Source organism: Hemiscyllium ocellatum, chromosome 6, assembly GCF_020745735.1.
Source record: "Hemiscyllium ocellatum isolate sHemOce1 chromosome 6, sHemOce1.pat.X.cur, whole genome shotgun sequence".
In the NCBI taxonomy this organism is placed as follows: Eukaryota; Metazoa; Chordata; class Chondrichthyes; order Orectolobiformes; family Hemiscylliidae; genus Hemiscyllium; species Hemiscyllium ocellatum.
The window spans coordinates 123820886-123838911 of NC_083406.1; the positions used below are offsets into that span (position 1 = coordinate 123820886).

General features: G+C 51.9%; 1 protein-coding gene across 1 annotated transcript in view; it reads right to left on the reverse strand.

Annotated features, from left to right (window-relative positions):
* trpc2b (transient receptor potential cation channel subfamily C member 2b) overlaps positions 1-18026 on the reverse strand; it is a 47029-nt gene that overhangs the window by 14972 nt on the left and 14031 nt on the right. Inside the window, exons 4-8 of the mRNA XM_060826932.1 lie at positions 10546-10710; positions 9425-9599; positions 6985-7185; positions 5133-5295; positions 3876-3968 (exon numbers count right to left, since the gene is read on the reverse strand). Of these exons, the coding sequence (XP_060682915.1) occupies positions 3876-3968; positions 5133-5295; positions 6985-7185; positions 9425-9599; positions 10546-10710 (797 nt within the window). The remainder of the gene's footprint in view (positions 1-3875; positions 3969-5132; positions 5296-6984; positions 7186-9424; positions 9600-10545; positions 10711-18026) is intronic.

The window sequence follows — 18026 nt, forward strand, 5'->3', positions numbered from 1 at the left end:
ATCTGCCTGTGTGTCTGTCTCTGAGTGTGTGAGTTTATATGTGTGTGTGTCTGTGTGTGAGTTTTTATGTGTGTGTCTGTGTGTGTGTTAGTTTATATGTGTGTGTCTGTCTCTGTATGTGTGTGTGTGTTTGTGAGTTTATATGTGTGTGTGTGTCTGTGTGTGTGCGCGTCTGTCCGTGTGCGTGTCTGTCTCTGTGTGTGTATGTGTGTCTGTGTATGTGTCTGTCTCTGTGTGTGTATGTGTCTGTCTGTGTGTGTGTGTCTGTGTATCTTTGTGTGTGTGTGTGTGTCTGTGAGAATGTTTTCATGTGAGATGGGTGTATAAGAGGTTAATGTGTTAATGTGTAGAATTTACTTAATTTAGTTTAATTGTAAAGCTGTTTCCGTGGTTGTTCTCCCAATCAGGTCATTTGAGGCATTTTCTGTGATCCTTTTCAAATCTTTAACGTTTGTGCAGGTTCTAAGAATTAGCATTGCCTTGATTTCCTGTAAACTCGCCCAGGGAGGTGTAACATTGATTATGATTAAGAGCCAGCCTTTCAGTTTATAGTGATTCCTATACAGGGAGTGCTACAGTTCCTGGTCTAACTACCCTGATGGGATAAATACCCTGTGGGTATGGGGTGGGTCAGGCACCTTGTACTGGGAGTGGCCCAGCCGGGACAGGAGCTGGAGTTGTGGGAGAAGGGAGAGGAGCTGTTCATGTTCCCAGGTGATTAACCTCAACGTCGAGTCCTGAGGCTGATGGACCTGAGAGAACCTCAGGGGATCACAGCAACAGCTCAGAGCCACACCCATTGTCCTGGGAACACGCAGGGAGTTTAACATGTACTGGGCTGGGCTGGTCAACATGACCCACATTACCCGCTGCTTCAGCTTCCCCCCCCCCCCCCAGCCCACCCCCTCCTCAACAAACACTCCTCCCCCTCCTCAACAAACACTCCACCCCACCCCTCCCCCCCACCCCCTCCCCCCACCCCCTCCTCACTCCTCCCCCTCCCCCTCCTCAACAAACACTCCTCCCCCTCCTCAACAAACACTCCACCCCACCCCCTCCCCCACCCCCTCCTTAACAAACACTCCACCCCCACCCCACCCCCTCCTCAACAAACACTCCACCCCACCCCATCCTCAACAAACACTCCACCCACCCCCTCCCCCTCCTCAACAAACACCCCACCCCCTCCTCAACAAACACTCCACCCCACCCCCTCCCCCACCCCATCCTCAACAAACATTCCACCCCCACCCCCTCCACAGCCCCTCCTCAACAAACACCCCACCCCCTCCTTAACAAACACTCCACCCCCACCCCACCCCCTCCTCAACAAACACTCCACCCCACCCCCTCCCCCACCCCATCCTCAACAAACACTCCACCCCCACCCCACCCCCTCAACAAACACTCCACCCCCACCCCCTCCCCCTCCTCAACAAACACCCCACCCCCCTCAACAAACACTCCACCCCCACCCCCTCCCCACCCCTCCTCAACAAACACCCCTCCCCCTCCCCAACTCCTCCTCAACAAACACCCCACCCCCTCCCCCACCCCACCCCCATCCTCAACAAACACCCCACCCCCTCCCCCACCCCACCCCATCCTCAACAAACACTCCACCCCCTCCCCCACCCCCTCCTCAACAAACACTCCACCCCTTCTCCACCCCTCCTCAACAAACACCCCTCCCCCTCTCCCATCCCCTCCTCAACAAACACCCCACCCCCTCTCCCATCCCCTCCTCAACAAACACTCCACCCCCTCCCCCTCCCCCATCCCCTCCTCAAAAAACACTCCTCCCCTCCCCAACCCCTCCTCAACAAACACTCCATCCCCTCCCCAGCCTCTCCATAACAATCCACTCCCCCCTCCCTCAGCCCCTCCTCAACAAACACTCCACTCCACCCCCACCCCCTCCCCATCCCCTCCTCAACAAATACCCCACCCCCTCCTCAACAAACACCACACCCCCTCCCCCAGCCCCTCCCCCAGCCCCTCCTCAGTTATATACAATGGTAACTGGAATTGAGACATTAACTGTGTTTCTCTCTCTCTGAGCACGGCCAGACCTGCTGAGTTTCTGTTTTGTTCCTTAGCTACAATCTTCATATCATCAGAAATCAGGTTCGGCTGGTTTAGTGAGACTGTCCTGTACATTGTTTATAAAACCTAACGTTCTGCTGAGAATGTGACTTGGAAGACGTTCTGGGATTTACATATTAATGAGCCGAAACCTGCAATTCATTCTAAAAGATGAAAGACTGAACAGTAATCTTGGCTTGTTCAGTATATCCTATCGGTTCTATGACACAATGATCTCTTGTTATAAATTCTGTGTCCTATGATCCTCCCCCAATAGCTTTCGGTGTTTGGAAACCGAGGGATTCCACCTAAACCTGTTGGACTCTAACCTGGTGATGAGTGGTTTTTAACCCTTTCCACCCCAGCCCAACCCTGGCACCTCCACATCCTCTGTACTGAATCCATCCTGACTGAAACACACACCAATTACAGAGTACATCAAATCACACAGTACGGGACAAAACCGAGGATGGTACTTCCCTGACAAGCTCCTCCTTCTCCCCCTTATGTCTCCCCCCTGACCATACCCTGGGACTTCTTTCCCCATCTTTTATTTACCCAGCTTCCTTTTATGTTATTGACACAATTTGCTCCACACTCCCCGTGAGAGTGAGTCCCCATTCCCCCCACCCCGCCACCTGTAGGAATGAGTCCCCCATTCCCCCCACTCCCTGTGGGAGTGAGTCCCACATGCCGGCTCCCCCCCCCCCCACCCCCCCGCCCACCAGTGTAGGAATTTCTCCTGAATTCCTGGTTGGATTTACCGGGGACTGAGCCCTGGACTCTGCTACAGATTGAATCATCCACATCTACAAGTAAAAAGTGAGGTCTGCAGATGCTGGAGATCAGAGCTGGAAATGTGTTGCTGGTTAAAGCACAGCAGGTCAGGCAGCATCCAAGGAACAGGAAATTCTGATGAAGGGCTCTGGCCCGAAACGTCGAATTTCCTGTTCCTTGAATGCTGCCTGACCTGCTGTGCTTTAACCAGCAACACATTTTCAGCTCATCCACATCTACTCCTGATTCAGAACTGTCCCAGAAACATGGCTCCGAAGAATCAGGTGGTCATTTTTAACAGGCACAGACTCGATGGGCCAAAGGGTCTCTTCCCCGTGGTGACGCTCTCTGTATCAGATTTCCGTTATGAAGACCCAGCAGGTCTCTGTCCAGCTCTCATGGTAATGGTGTGTCTAAGCTCACTCCAGGATAGGAACGGTAGACCTGTGCCTGGCACTCTCACTGTGATTGGTAGGAATTTACAGAAACTTAATAGTTTATCAATTCCATCCCAATCCCAATGCACCCCCAGTGTTGGATTTGGTGTTTTAAAACATCTCTGATAAAAGTTTGAATGATTTGTATATTGACCTCTCCCTCAGATCTCTGTCTCATTTTGACAATTGTATGGTTGACATGACCATTCACCGTATTGGCCACTACCATGGGCCTATATCTGGGTTGGCTAAATTATCAACCACTCCCCCTCCTCCAGTACCAAAAATCACAACTTAGCTACAAATGGGATCAAACGAGTTCCAGAGAGTTTTCTAGATTTCCAGAGAAGGTTCCAGTGAGGTTCTAGAGAAGATTCTAGAGACGGTTCTAGTGAGATGAGTATGAGAATTTTGGAGAAGGTGCTAGAGAGAGGTCGAGGAAAGGTTCCAGAAAAACTTCTAGAGAGTGGTCTTGACAGAAATCCAGAGGAGAATCTAGAGAGAATGTTCCAGAGCAGATTGTAGTGAGGGTTATAGAAAGGGGTCTAGAGAAGGTTCCAGAGACAGTTGCCGTACTTTCCAAGTCGTTCCAGATCGATGTAATGGACGTAGATGTTATTGATTCCACAGAGGAAGGCAGTCAGGATGATCATCAGTAAAAACATAAACCTGCAAAGAGAAAGAGTTCATCATTCCCATTCAGAGAGAGAGCTAAACCACGTCCCACACTCACATCGGAGACAACATAGGCAGGTCGGGATAGAGAGATACAGGGAGACGGGGTGGGGATCGAGGGATACGAGGGGTAGAGAGGGTGGGGATTGAGGGATACGAGGGGGAGAAAGGGTGGGGATAGAGGGATACGGGGGGGAGAGAGGGTGGGGATCGAGGGATACGAGGGGGAGAAAGGGTGGGGATAGAGGGACACGGGGGGGAGAGAGGGTGGGGATCGAGGGACAGGGGAGAGAGAGAGTGGGGATTGAGGGTCACGGGGAGAGAGAGGGTGGGGATCGAGAGACGGGGGAGAGAGAGTGGGGATTGAGGGTCACGGGGAGAGAGAGGGTGGGGATAGAGGGACACGGGGGGGAGAGAGGGTGGGGATTGAGGGACACAAGGGAGAGAGAGGGTGGGGATTGAGGGACACGAGGGGGAGAGAGGGTGGGGATCGAGGGACACGAGGGGGAGGGAGGTTGGGGATTGAGGGACACAAGGGGGAGGGAGGGTGGGGATCGACGGACACGAGTGGGAGAGAGGGTGGGGATTGAGGGACATGAGGGGGAGAGAGGGTGGGGGTCGAGGGACAGGGGGAGAGAGGGTGGGGATCGAGGGATGGGGGAGAGAGGGTGGGGATTGAGGGACACGAGGGGGAGAGAGGGTGGGGATCGAGGGATGGGGGAGAGAGGGGGTGGGGATTGAGAGACATGAAGAGAGAGAGGTTGGGGATTGAGGTCACGGGGAGAGAGAGGGTGGGGATCGAGAGACATGAAGAGAGAGAGGTTGGGGACTGAGGGTCACGGGGAGAGAGAGGGTGGGGATCGAGTTGAGGGATACAAGGCAGGCTGTGTAGATGGGATTTGAAGGATATGAGGAGGGGGTGGGTCAGTTGTCGATAGTGGTTTGCGTGTCCTATCCCCCCAGTTTTACCCTTACTCTCTCCGTTGGGGACAGAGTGTGAGCCTGTGTCGGTAGATCCCGCACTGAGATGGATCAGCAAAGTGAGAGGGTGACGGCTAAGAGATTTTCTACGTCCCATTTCCTTTGACCCTGTGCTCTGTCAGTTAGTGGTTACTCCCCCAATACAGGAACAAGCCTCAATCCTGGAACGTTCCAAACCTCATCATGTCGTCAATCATTCTGCCGATGGAAATCTGGAGTGTTCCCAGGGTCTCGTGAGCTGGTAGGATGGATGTCAGTCTGGCTAAGCTCAGCATACTGGTGATTGCAAACAGTACCTCAGCGATCATCTGGGGGTCCTCCTGTCTCCATTCATGGCGGTCTACAACAGAGCCCATCGGTTAGACACAACCCAGACACCACAGACAAGCAACCCCCTTTACACACTCTATCACTGAATTGAATTGAATTGAATTTATTGTCACATTTACCGAGTCCCAGTGAAAAGCTTTGTCTTGTGAGCAATACAGGCAGGTCACAGGGTTATGTAGCATCGATAGTAAATAGTGGGTAAACAGCGGCAAAATAATTTTAAAAATAATGCTATTAAGGTTAAAGAGTGTAGAACGATTGCAGGAAATAGGAAACTTAGATCTGCATGCAGGAGCTCACAAGGAGTTGACCGTATCCGGCGTTGGGAGGTCATGTTGCGGCTGTACAGGACATTGGTTAGGCCACTGTTGGAATATTATGTGCAGTTCTGGTCTCCTTCCTATCGGAAAGATGTTGTGAAACTTGAAAGGGTTCAGAAAAGATTTACAAGGATGTTGTCAGGGTTGGAGGATTTGAGCTACAGGGAGAGGCTGAATAGGCTGGGGTTGTTTTCCCTGGAGCGTCGGAGGCTGAGGGATGACCTTATAGAGGTTTATAAAATCATGAGGGGCATGGTTAGGGTAAATAGACAAAGTCTTTTCCCTGGGGTGGGGGAGTCCAGAACTAGAGGGCATAGGTTTAGGGTGAGAGGGGAAAGATATAAAAGAGACCTAAGGGGCAACTTTTTCACACAGAGGGTGGTACGTGTATGGAATGAGCTGCCAGAGGAAGTGGTGGAGGCTGGTACAATTGCAACATTTAAGAAGCATTTGGATGGGTTTATGAATAGAAGGGTCTGGAGGGATATGGGCCGGGTGCTGGCAGGTGGGACTAGATTGGGTTGGGATATCTGGTCGGCATGGACAGGTTGGACCGAAGGGTCTGTTTCTGTGCTGTACATCTCTATGACTCTATGACTAAGTTGCTGGAAAATCTCAGCAGGTTTGGCAGCATCTGTGAAAATAAATCAACTCAGTTCTGAGGCCGGGTAACCAGACCCGAAACGTTAACATTGATTTCTCTCCACAGATGCTGCCAGACCTGCTGAGCTTTTCCAGCAACTTCTGGTTTTGTTTCTGATTTCCAGTATCCACAGTTATTTCGGTTTTTATTTAGGTTTTCGATCAGTTGGGAAATCATGGATTACGGAGAACGGGGATGTGAGGAATGTGGGATCAGCCAGGACCCTATCAATGGGCTGAATGGCCTGTTTCTATCTCTATGGTCTTAGAAATGTTCAGCAGGGACAGAGCGTGCAGGAGGTGGTATTCATCTCTCCCACAGAATAGGATTGGTGCGGCGTGGGTTCTCTATTCCTGAGATCTAGATATCAGAATGTGAAAGGAAAGGAATCTGAGAATGCTGGAAATCTGAGAAGGTGCACCAACCCTGGAGGAACACGTGAGGTCAGACAGTATCGGGAGAGCGAGAAACAGTCAGCATTTCACTGACACCAGAACAACTCTCATCAGAACAACTCAGTCTCAATCCAATGATAGGGCTCAAACTATCAGATCGTGAGGTCATTGGGGATCACAGGCAAACAACTATCAGGAGGTTAGGAGGAAGTAAATCTCCCAGCTCGTGTTATGATATTGTTGGGATGTGGTGGGTGGAGTTGCCCCCTGTGTTTGCGATGTTGTTACCAGACCGAGCTGGGGAGGGTCAGTAACAATGAGGGTTGGTGTGTGACACTCACCAGCGTCTGTAAAGTAGAAACAGTAGTAAGATGCACTATCCGCCAAACAGTAGAGCTGCCCGCTGAGGTAAACGACAATGCGGAGGGCAAACGATGCCAGGTACATGCTGAGAATAACGATATCCAGGAAGTTCCACCAGTCCAGCAGGTAGCTGCGTAAGCCCTCAATCCACACCTCCTTACACTCGTACCAAAAAAACCCTGTCAATGGGGGAACATACTGGTTAGTGATTGTCCCTTCACAAAGCTCTCAGACACCCGCCCTTGGCCTCTGTCCCTTCACAAAGCTCTCAGACTCTCGCTCTCGGCCTGTGTCCCTTCACAAAGCTCTCAGACTCTCGCTCTCGGCCTGTGTCCCTTCACAAAGCTCTCAGACACCCGCCCTCGGCCTCTGTCCCTTCACAACGCTCTCAGACACCCGCCCTCGGCCTCTGTCCCTTCACAACGCTCTCAGACACCCGCCCTCGGCCTCTGTCCCTTCACAACGCTCTCAGACACCCGCCCTCGGCCTCTGTCCCTTCACAACGCTCTCAGACACCCGCCCTCGGCCTCTGTCCCTTCACAAAGCTCTCAGACACCCGCCCTCGACCTGTCGAATGTAATTCTCAGCCTCTTCGTCTCCAGAAAGTGGGATGTGAATGATTCCCTGGGAGGGCCCGAGAGAAACTGGGCTTGTCCTCCATAGACCAGGGGAAGGTGAAGAGCAGATTCAACAGGGACATTTGAAATGACTGGGGGTTTGGATCAGGGAAACAGGAGGGAGTATTCGCTGTGGGCAGAGGGTCAGCCACCAGTGGGGATACAGATCGCAGAGAATCAACGAAAGGGGATCCTGGGAGCTGGAACCCACAGCTTTCAAAGGGGACATGGCTTGGTCTCATTGCAGCTTTGACATGAGAATCAGACAGATAGTTGAGGGAGGACAGCTCACTGGGCAGTGGGAAGGAGCAAGGGAACACCAGTTACGGCAGAGCTCTTCCACAGAGCCAGAACAAAGATGACAGGCTGAATAACCTCCTCACACCCAGAAAGACCACCTGGTTATTATCTCATTGTCAGCTGTGTACTGGGATCGTGCTGTGCACATCCTGGCACTTTCCCTGTTCTGAAGACAGGTCAAAATGTACTTCATTGCCAGTGCAGGGGCTGGGATTGTGAAAGGTGCTAAGTCTGTTTGTCTTTTTCCCTGTCTCCGAGATTTCCCCAGTCAACACAATATCGGACGGACAGACGGACGGACAGACAGACAGACAGACGGACAGAGAGTGCTGGCTTTCCCCACCAATAGCAAGTCAGTCCAGGAGTGAAGATGTCTTGCTGCAGTTACAAAGAAACATCAAACATTGGGACAGCAGAAGGAGGCCATTCGGCCCTTCAAACCTGCTCTGCTGTTCAATATCATCATGGCTGACCCTCGAACTCAGTCCCCAATCCCCCAAAGTATGTATTTAATTCATAGAATCCCGACAGTGTGGAAGCAGGCCGTTCGGCCCATACTGGCCCTCCGAAGAGCATCCCGGCATTTCCCACGGCCATGGGATACCAAACATGGAGAGAGGTCAACCTTGGGAGGAAACCCACGCAGACACGGGGAGAGTGTGCAAACTCCACACAGACACGGGGAGAGTGTGTAAACTCCACGCAGACACGGGGAGAGTGTGCAAACTCCACGCAGACACGGGGAAAATGTGCAAACTCCACACAGACAGTCGCCTGAGGCTGGAATCGAACCTGGGACCCTGGTGCTGTGAGGCAGCAGTGCTCACCACTACCTTCTCCTGGTTCCCCCATTACAATTTCCCTATTTCTGACTGTCCCTACGGTGTTGTACTGTGGTTTGGTGAGACTGCACTGTGTGAAGATCAGCTCGTTCTGCCCAAGGAAGGAGAGACTTGCCCTGGAGGGTGGTTCACCAGACGGATTGCTGGGAGTGTGGGTGTGGGACTGAGCAGACTGGCACTGGCTGCTCTTGGGGGTTTTGAAGAATGAGGAATGACCTCATTGAAAGCTCCAAAACCCTGAAAGGGCCAGGCCGTGTGGGGTTAGAGAAGACACGGGGCGTCCACACCAGGGAACACACTCCCAAATGAAACATCAGCCAGTTAGGGCCGAGATGGGGAGAAACATTTTCACTCCGACTCTTTAGAATTCTCTCCACAGAATGAGTGTGAACTCAGTCAGTGAGTCTCTCCAAGGCAGAAACTGAGAGATTTCTCAATATAAAGGATGTCAAGAGGGGTGTGTGGATAGGACAGGGACATGGGGTTGTGGTAGATGAACAGCCATGAGCTAGAATGGGCAGACGATGATGGACTGAATGGCCTGCATCTGCTCAATGTTGACAACCTGTTTTGTTGTGATTTGAGGTTTCTCATTGCCCTCCACCCTCCTGGACACGACAGTCAGCTCTGACAGAACGACCACCGAGAGAGTAACTCACCCACCACCCAAACCATGTGGAGGGAGTTCACGTAGATTGGCTGGTTCCTGGACGACGACACATCCCGGAATTGCTGAGCGATGATTGACTCCACCAGGAGCAGGACCAGGAACCAGATGTAGGACGATGAGTGAAGGAGGAACTTGATAACAGGAGTACGCACAATCTGTCCGAGCTAGAACACAGGCAACGGAGGGAAAGGTCAATGGAAAGGCCGAGGGAGGAGAGCAGGAAAGGAGCACTCCCACAGGAAGCTTCGTCAGTCTCTCAGCAATGACAAGCAAAGAGATCCAGAGCTATTCCGAACTTCACATCATCAATCCATGTGCCTCTGTAAGGATGTAGGCGCACCGCACTGTCGGAGAATAGTGCTGAGGGAGTGCCGCACTGTCAGAGGGTCAGTGCTGAGGGAGTGCCACACTGTCAGAGGGTCAGTGCTGAGGGAGTGCCGCACTGTCAGAGGGTCAGTGCTGAGGGAGTGCCACACTGTCAGAGGGTCAGTGCTGAGGGAGTGCCACACTGTCGGAGGGTCAGTGCTGAGGGAGTGCCGCACTGTCAGAAGGTCAGTGCTGAGGGAGTGCTGCACTGTCAGAAGGTCAGTGCTGAGGGAGTGCCACACTGTCGGAGGGTCAGTGCTGAGGGAGCGCCGCACTGTCGGAGGGTCAGTGCTGAGGGAGCGCCGCACTGTTGGAGGGTCAGTGCTGAGGGAGCGCCGCAATGTCGGAGGGTCAGTGCTGAGGGAGTGCCGCACTGTCGGAGGGTCAGTGCTGAGGGAGTGCCGCACTGTCAGAGGGTCAGTGCTGAGGGAGTGCCGCACTGTCAGAGGGTCAGTGCTGAGGGACTGCCGCACTGTCAGAGGGTCAGTGCTGAGGGACTGCCGCACTGTCAGAAGGTCAGTCCTGAGGGAGTGCCACACTGTCGGAGGGTCAGTGCTGAGGGAGCGCCGCACTGTCGGAGGGTCAGTGCTGAGGGAGCGCCGCACTGTCGAAGGGTCAGTGCTGAGGGAGTGCCGCACTGTCGGAGGGTCAGTGCTGATTGAGCATTACATTTCACATTTCCCCCACAATGTCTAACATTCCCTGCCCCCCAGTGTTGACCCCCTGGTGTCTGCGAACCGTTACCTTAGATTTTGGGGCAATCCAGTAGAACATACATAGCAGGGGCATGGTGAGGAACATTCCAAATGAGACAAACACTAATGAGATGGTCTTGCTGCCTCTCCACCAGGTCAGCTTCCCACACCAGATCGAGGTGAGCACCTGCTGACAAATCGGGTGTGCCACAAACTGGAAGAGAAGCAGAACGCAGAGTGAGAGGGGGAGGAGGGGGCTGTCACAATGCAGAGTGAGAGGGGGAGGAGGGGGCTGTCACAACGCAGAGTGAGAGGGGGAGGAGGGGGCTGTCACAACGCAGAGTGAGAGAGGGAGGAGGGGGCTGTCACAACGCAGAGTGAGAGGGGGAGGAGGGGGCTGTCACAATGCAGAGTGAGAGGGGGAGGAGGGGGCTGTCACAATGCAGAGTGAGAGGGGGAGGAGGGGGCTGTCACAATGCAGAGTGAGAGGGGGAGGAAGGGGCTGTCACAATGCAGAGTGAGAGGGGGAGGAGGGGGCTGTCACAATGCAGAGTGACAGGGGGAGGAGGGGGCTGTCACAACGCAGAGTGAGAGGAGGAGGAAGGGGCTGTCACAATGCAGAGTGACAGGGGGAGGAGGGGGCTGTCACAACGCAGAGTGAGAGGGGGAGGAGGGGGCTGTCACAATGCAGAGTGAGAGGGGGAGGAGGGGGCTGTCACAATGCAGAGTGAGAGGAGGAGGAGGGGGCTGTCACAATGCAGAGTGAGAGGGGGAGGAGGGGGCTGTCACAACGCAGAGTGAGAGGGGGAGGAGGGGGCTGTCACAATGCAGAGTGAGAGGGGGAGGAGGGGGCTGTCACAATGCAGAGTGAGAGGGGGAGGAAGGGGCTGTCACAATGCAGAGTGAGAGGGGGAGGAGGGGGCTGTCACAATGCAGAGTGACAGGGGGAGGAGGGGGCTGTCACAATGCAGAGTGAGAGGAGGAGGAGGGGGCTGTCACAATGCAGAGTGAGAGGGGGAGGAGGGGGCTGTCACAACGCAGAGTGAGAGGGGGAGGAGGGGGCTGTCACAATGCAGAGTGAGAGGGGGAGGAGGGGGCTGTCACAATGCAGAGTGAGAGGGGGAGGAGGGGGCTGTCACAATGCAGAGTGAGAGGGGGAGGAGGGGGCTGTCACAATGCAGAGTGAGAGGGGGAGGAGGGGGCTGTCACAATGCAGAATGAGAGGAGGAGGAGGGGGCTGTCACAATGCAGAGTGAGAGGGGGAGGAGGGGGCTGTCACAATGCAGAGTGAGAGGGGGAGGAGGGGGCTGTCACAATGCAGAGTGAGAGGAGGAGGAGGGGGCTGTCACAATGCAGAGCGAGAGGGGGAGGAGGGGGCTGGCACAATGCAGAGTGAGAGGGGGAGGAGGGGGCTGTCACAATGCAGAGTGAGAGGGGGAGGAGGGGGCTGTCACACAGACAGTGTTCAGGAGCAGCCAGCCATTGTCTGTCCTGGGTAACTCTCCATCCCTTGTCCAGCCAACAGGCCCTTGCAGGAGTGATGGTTTGGTTCAGTGATTGGGTCGGTGTAATCGGAATGGTCAGGAAAGCACAGCGAGTCTCAATGGGAACTAGATATTGGTGTCTCTTACAATGTCACAGTGAAAGACCCTTCCTGAAATTGTGAAACTTCAGTAAGAGACACGATGCATTCTGAGTGACGGGGGAGATGGAATGGTCTGATCCGTTCCCATGGCACTACGTGACTACGGTTGGGAAATAACATTCCAGGTGGTTGGCTTCATAAAGAGGTAACCAGATCAGGAAATTTGGATGCTGGTAGGGAATGGTATATAGGAGCATTGACAGAAAAAACCAGATAGATGTTGGTGAGAATTAGCTTGTGTGCGGCTGAGAAAGAGCAGGGGCTATTGGTGAGAGTTTGGTTTATAGATCCCAAACTGTGTTTGGATTGTTGGGAAACTTTAAGCAAATGAAACATGGATGAAAGGGTTATCATTGGAGACTTTAATCATCGTAGGATTAGGGTGAGAGGGGAAAGATTTCAAAAGGACCTGAGGGGTAACTTTATCACACAGAAGGTGGTGTACGTGTGGAACGAGAGGAAGTGGTGGAGGCTGGTACATTTAAAAGGCGTCTGCATGGGTTTATGAATAGAAAGGGTTTAGAGGTATATGGGCCGGTGCTGGCAAATTGGGATATCTGGTCGATGTGGACAAGTTGGACCGAAGGGTTTGTTTCTGTGATGTAAGGCTTTGTGTCTCTATATATTATGGAGGAAGTGTTCACAAACTTTAGACAACATAGTTTTCTCAATTAAACTAGTAAACAAAACATTCTAGAATTTGACAGAACAAAATGGTGACCAGGTCTTGTATTTTGCAATGAAAAGGGTTGATTCACGTTATAATAAAGGAGTCACCAGGAAAGAGTAACCATAATATAATTGAATTCTCTGGATCAGTGGTGCTGGAAGAGCACAGCAGTTCAGGCAGCATCCAACGAGCAGCGAAATCGACGTTTCGGGCAAAAGCCCTTCATCAGGAATAAAGGCAGTGAGCCTGAAGCGTGGAGAGATAAGTGAGAGGAGGGTGGGGGTGGGGAGAGAGTAGCATAGAGTACAATGGGTGAGTGGGGGAGGGGATGAAGGTGATGGGTCAGGGAGGAGAGGGTGGAGTGGATAAGTGGAAAAGGAGATAGGCAGGTAGGACAAGTCCGGACAAGTCATGGGGACAGTGCTGAGCTGGAAGTTTGGAACTAGGTGAGGTGGGGGAAGGGGAAATGAAGAAACTGTTGAAGTCCACATTGATGCCCTGGGGTTGAAGTGTTCCGAGGCAAAAGATGAGGCGTTCTTCCTCCAGGCGTCTGGTGGTGAGGGAGCAGCAGTGAAGGAGGCCCAGGACCTCCATGTTCTTGGCAGAGTGGGAGGGGGAGTTGAAATGTTGGGCCACGGGGCGGTGTAGTTGATTGGTGCGGGTGTCCCGGAGATGTTCCCTAAAGCGCTCTGCTAGGAGGTGCCCAGTCTCCCCAATGTAGAGGAGACCACATCGGGAGCAACGGATACAATAAATGATATTAGTGGATGTGCAGGTAAAACTTTGATGGATGTGGAAGGCTCCTTTAGGGCCTTGGATAGAGGTGAGGGAGGAGGTGTGGGCACAGGTTTTACAGTTCCTGCGTTGGCAGGGAAAGGTGCCAGGATGGGAGGGTGGGTTGTTGGGGGGGCGTGGACCTGACCAGGTAGTCACGGAGGGAACTGTCTTTGCGGAAGGCAGAAAGGGGTGGGGAGGGAAATATATCCCTGGTGGTGGGGTCTTTTTGGAGGTGGCGGAAATGTCGGCGGATGATTTGGTTTATGGAAGGTGAGCACCAGGGGCGTTCTGTCCTTGTTACGGTTGGAGGGATGGGGTCTGAGGGTGGAGGTGCGGGATGTGAACGAGATGTGTTGGAGGGCATCTTTAACCACGTGGGAAGGGAAATTGCAGTCTCTAAAGAAGCTCTTCAACTATGTTGTGACTCTTTGCTACTCTCCCCACCCCACCCCCCTCTAGCTTATCTCTCCATGCTTCCAGCTCACTGCCTTTATTCCTGATGAAGGGCTTTTGCCCGAAACGTCGATTTCGCTGCTCGTTGGATGCTGCCTGAACTGCTGTGCTCTTCCAGCACCACTGATCCAGAATCTGGTTTCCAGCATCTGCAGTCATTGTTTTTACCTTGTTGAATTCTCTGTTGAGTTTGACAGTGATTCAATTCAGTCCAAAACAAGGGGATGAATGTACAAAGTTAGCTCTGTATAGACATGGAAAGTGGGTTGCCAGCAATAAATTGAAAACCCATGTAAAAAGGCAGGATGCTGGGTCAGCAATAGCTCATTTAAAGAATTAGTACATTAATTAATACATTAATTGCAACAAATACACATTCCTTTTCGGCAGTAAACTCCATCATAGTGACCCAGAGGTGAGTTTTAAAGCCAGTCTTTAATTGGAGGAAGAAGCTGTTAGTGTTACTATAAGGTAAAAACAGGGTAAAAACGGTAAAAACAGTAAAAACAATGACTGCAGATGCTGGAAACCAGATTCTGGATCAGTGGTGCTGGAAGAGCACAGCAGTTCAGGCAGCATCCAACAAGCAGCGAAATCGAAATTTCGGGCAAAAGCCCTTCATCAGGAATAAAGGAGGAATCAGGAATAAAGTGTTACTATAAAGTATAGTGAGAAGAAGGTGTGTGAAAGTTATAGAATGCAGCAAATAAGGAAGAAGAAATGCATAAAAGAGAGAGAGTGAATCCAAGAGAAGGTGATTGACAGGCACAAGGACAGATCGTTTTATTTTGCTTATAAATAGGAAATGATTAATGAGAGTAAACGTCAGCCTTTGAGGAGGCAGAGACAGGCGACATTTTAATAAGGAAGGAAATGGTACAGAACAATAATCATTCCTCACAGTAAACACAAAACCTTTTTCCAGAAACAGTGGGGAACTAAGGCTGTATGAATGTGTATGAAAAGAAAAAGGTATAAATCAGAAACAAAAACAGAAATTACCGGAAAATCTCGGCAGGTCTGGCAGCACTTATGGAGAGAAAGCAATGTCTGGTCGAGTGAACCTGCCTCAGGACTGGAGAAGGGTCGCTGGACCTGGAACGTTAACTCTGATTTCTCTCCACAGATACTCCCAGACCTTGCTGAGATTTTCCGACAACTTCTGTATTTGTTTCTGATTTCCAGCATCTGCAGGTATTTTGGTTTTTATTTGGTATAAATGAGGGACTGGTGTTGGAGAAATTAATGGGGTGAAGTAACAACATATCCCCTGGCCCTGACAATCTGCAGCCTTGGGTTTTAAAAGGGTTGGATACAGCGATAGAGAGAACGAGGGAGACATGCACAGGCCAGTAGTGACCAATCTGGGTTGGATCCTAAAGGACATCACTGCCAGACCGGGTCTGCGGCAGGTGGGGAGGGAACCAGCAGGAGGGAGAAATATACCTGACCTCCTCCTCACCAATAGTACTCCAGCACAGTCTGTGACCCCATGGCCCAGCATATCCCCCACTCAACCATTACCATCAAGCCAGGGGATCAACCCTGGTTCAATGTTTTTAGATTAGATTAGATTAGACTTACAGTGTGGAAACAGGCCCTTCGGCCCAACAAGTCCACACCGACCCGCCGAAGCGCAACCCACCCATACCCCTACATTACCCCTTACCTAACACTACGGGCAATTTAGCATGGCCAATTCACCTGACCCGCACATCTTTGGACTGTGGGAGGAAACCGGAGCCCCCGGAGGAAACCCACGCAGACACGGGGAGAACGTGCAAACTCCACACAGTCAGTCGCCTGAGTCGGGAATTGAACCCAGGTCTTCAGGCGCTGTGAGGCAGCAGTGCTAACCACTGTGCCACCGTGCCGCCCACAGTTGGGAGAGCCCAACTCATCAGTGCATTTGATCAAACATTTACAACAACCTTCAACCAGAAATGCCGAGTGATGATCCATCTCAGCCTCCCCCAGTCATCCCAGCATCACAGAGACCAGTCTCTGGTAAATTCAATTCACTCCACGTGATATCAAGAAATAGTTGGAGTCACTGGATACTGCAAAGGCTATGGGCCCTGATAACATTCCAGCAATAGGACTGAAGACCTGTGTTCCAGAACTAGCCACTCGAGAGTGTGGGGCTGGAAAAGCACAGCAGGTCAGGCAGCATCTGAGGAGCAGGAGAATCGATGTTTCAGGCATAAACCGTTCATCAGTCCAGCTTGAATGCTGCCTGACCTGCTGCGCTTTTCCAGCATCACACTCTTGACTCTGATCCCCAACATCTGCAGCCCTCACTTTCTCTGGGAACTTCCCTAGCCAAGCTGTTCCAGGACAGTTACAACACCCGCATCTACCTGACAATGTGGACAATTATCCAGGTGTGTCCTGTACATTAATAGCGGGACAAATCCAACCCATTACCACCCCATCAGTCTCCTCTCGATCATGAGTAAAGTGATGGAAGGTGCCACCAACAGAGCTATCCAGCAGCACCTGCTCAGTAATACCCTGCTCAGTGACGCCCAGTTTGGATTCCCCCAGGGCCACTCAGCCCTGACCTCATTCCAGCCTTGGGTCAAACATGGACAAAAGAGCTGAATTCCAGAGGGGAGGGGAGAGGGACAGCCCTTGACATCAAGTCTACATTCGGTCGGATCATTGAGTCATAGAGATGTGCAGCACAGAAACAAGCCCTTCGGTCCAACCCATCCATGCTGACCAGATATCCCAACCCAATCTAGTCCCACCTGCCAGCACCCGGCCCATATCCCTCCAAACCCTTCCTATTCATAAACCCATCCAGATGCCTCTTAAATGTTGCAGTTGTACCAGCCTCCACCACATCCTCTGGCAGCTCATTCCATACACTCACCACCCTCTGTGTGAAAACGTTGCCCCTTAGGTCCCTTTTATATCTTTCCCCTCTCACCCTAAACCTATGCCCTCTAGTTCTGGACTCCCCCACCCCAGGGAAAAGACTTTGTCTATTTACCCTATCCATGTCCCTCATGATTTTATAAACCTCTATAAGGTCACCCCTCAGCCTCCGACACTCCAAGGAAAACAACCCCAGCCTGATCAGCCCCTCCCTGTAGCTCAGATCCTCCAACCCTGGCAACATCCTTGTAAATCTTCTCTGAACCCTTTCAAGTTTCACAACATCTTTCTGTGTGACATCACAGAGCCCTGGCAAAACTGGAATCCGTGGGTATTAGGGGCAAGCTCTCTGCTGGTTAGTGTTATACCTGACACATTAAGGAGATGGAGACATCTCTGCAGGAGTTCCTCAGGGGAGTGTCCTCAGCCCAACCATCTTCAGCTGCTTCTTAAAGACTCAGAGATTTACAGTATGAGAGAGACCATTTGGGGCGTAGTGCCCATGCCTGTCAAATACAGGAATTCCAGTTTCCAGCTCTTAGCCCACTGCTGCCGAGGCTAATGGCAACACAGACATGATCTTCTGACTCAATCCTCCTATCAGAAATTGGGTTCCTGACTCCCACAATGCTTTGAGTGAAAGACCATCTCCTCAACCTGTCCTTTAGCCCTTTATCTTGTACCTAACTCCATGCTCCCTAGTTACTGACCTCACTACTGAAGGAAGATGTGCCTTCTTATCCATACAACTATTGAAATGGTGCAGCACAGAAGAGGGCCATTTGACCCATCTTGACTATGTTGACCCTTACCCAGATCCATTTCTAATCCCACCTTGCTGCACATGGCCCATAGTCCCTGTAGTTTCATAAAACATTCCTGCGCAGTACAGGGCCTTCAGTCCTCGATGTTGCTCTGACCTGTGGAACCAATCTGAATCCGGATTAGTGGTGCTGGAAGAGCACAGCAGTTCAGGCACCATCCAAAGTGCAACGAAATCGATGTTTCAGGCAATTCTGATGAAGGACTTTTGCCCGAAACGTCAATTTTGCTGCTCATTGGATGCTGCCTGAACTGCTGTGCTCTTCCAGCACCACTGATC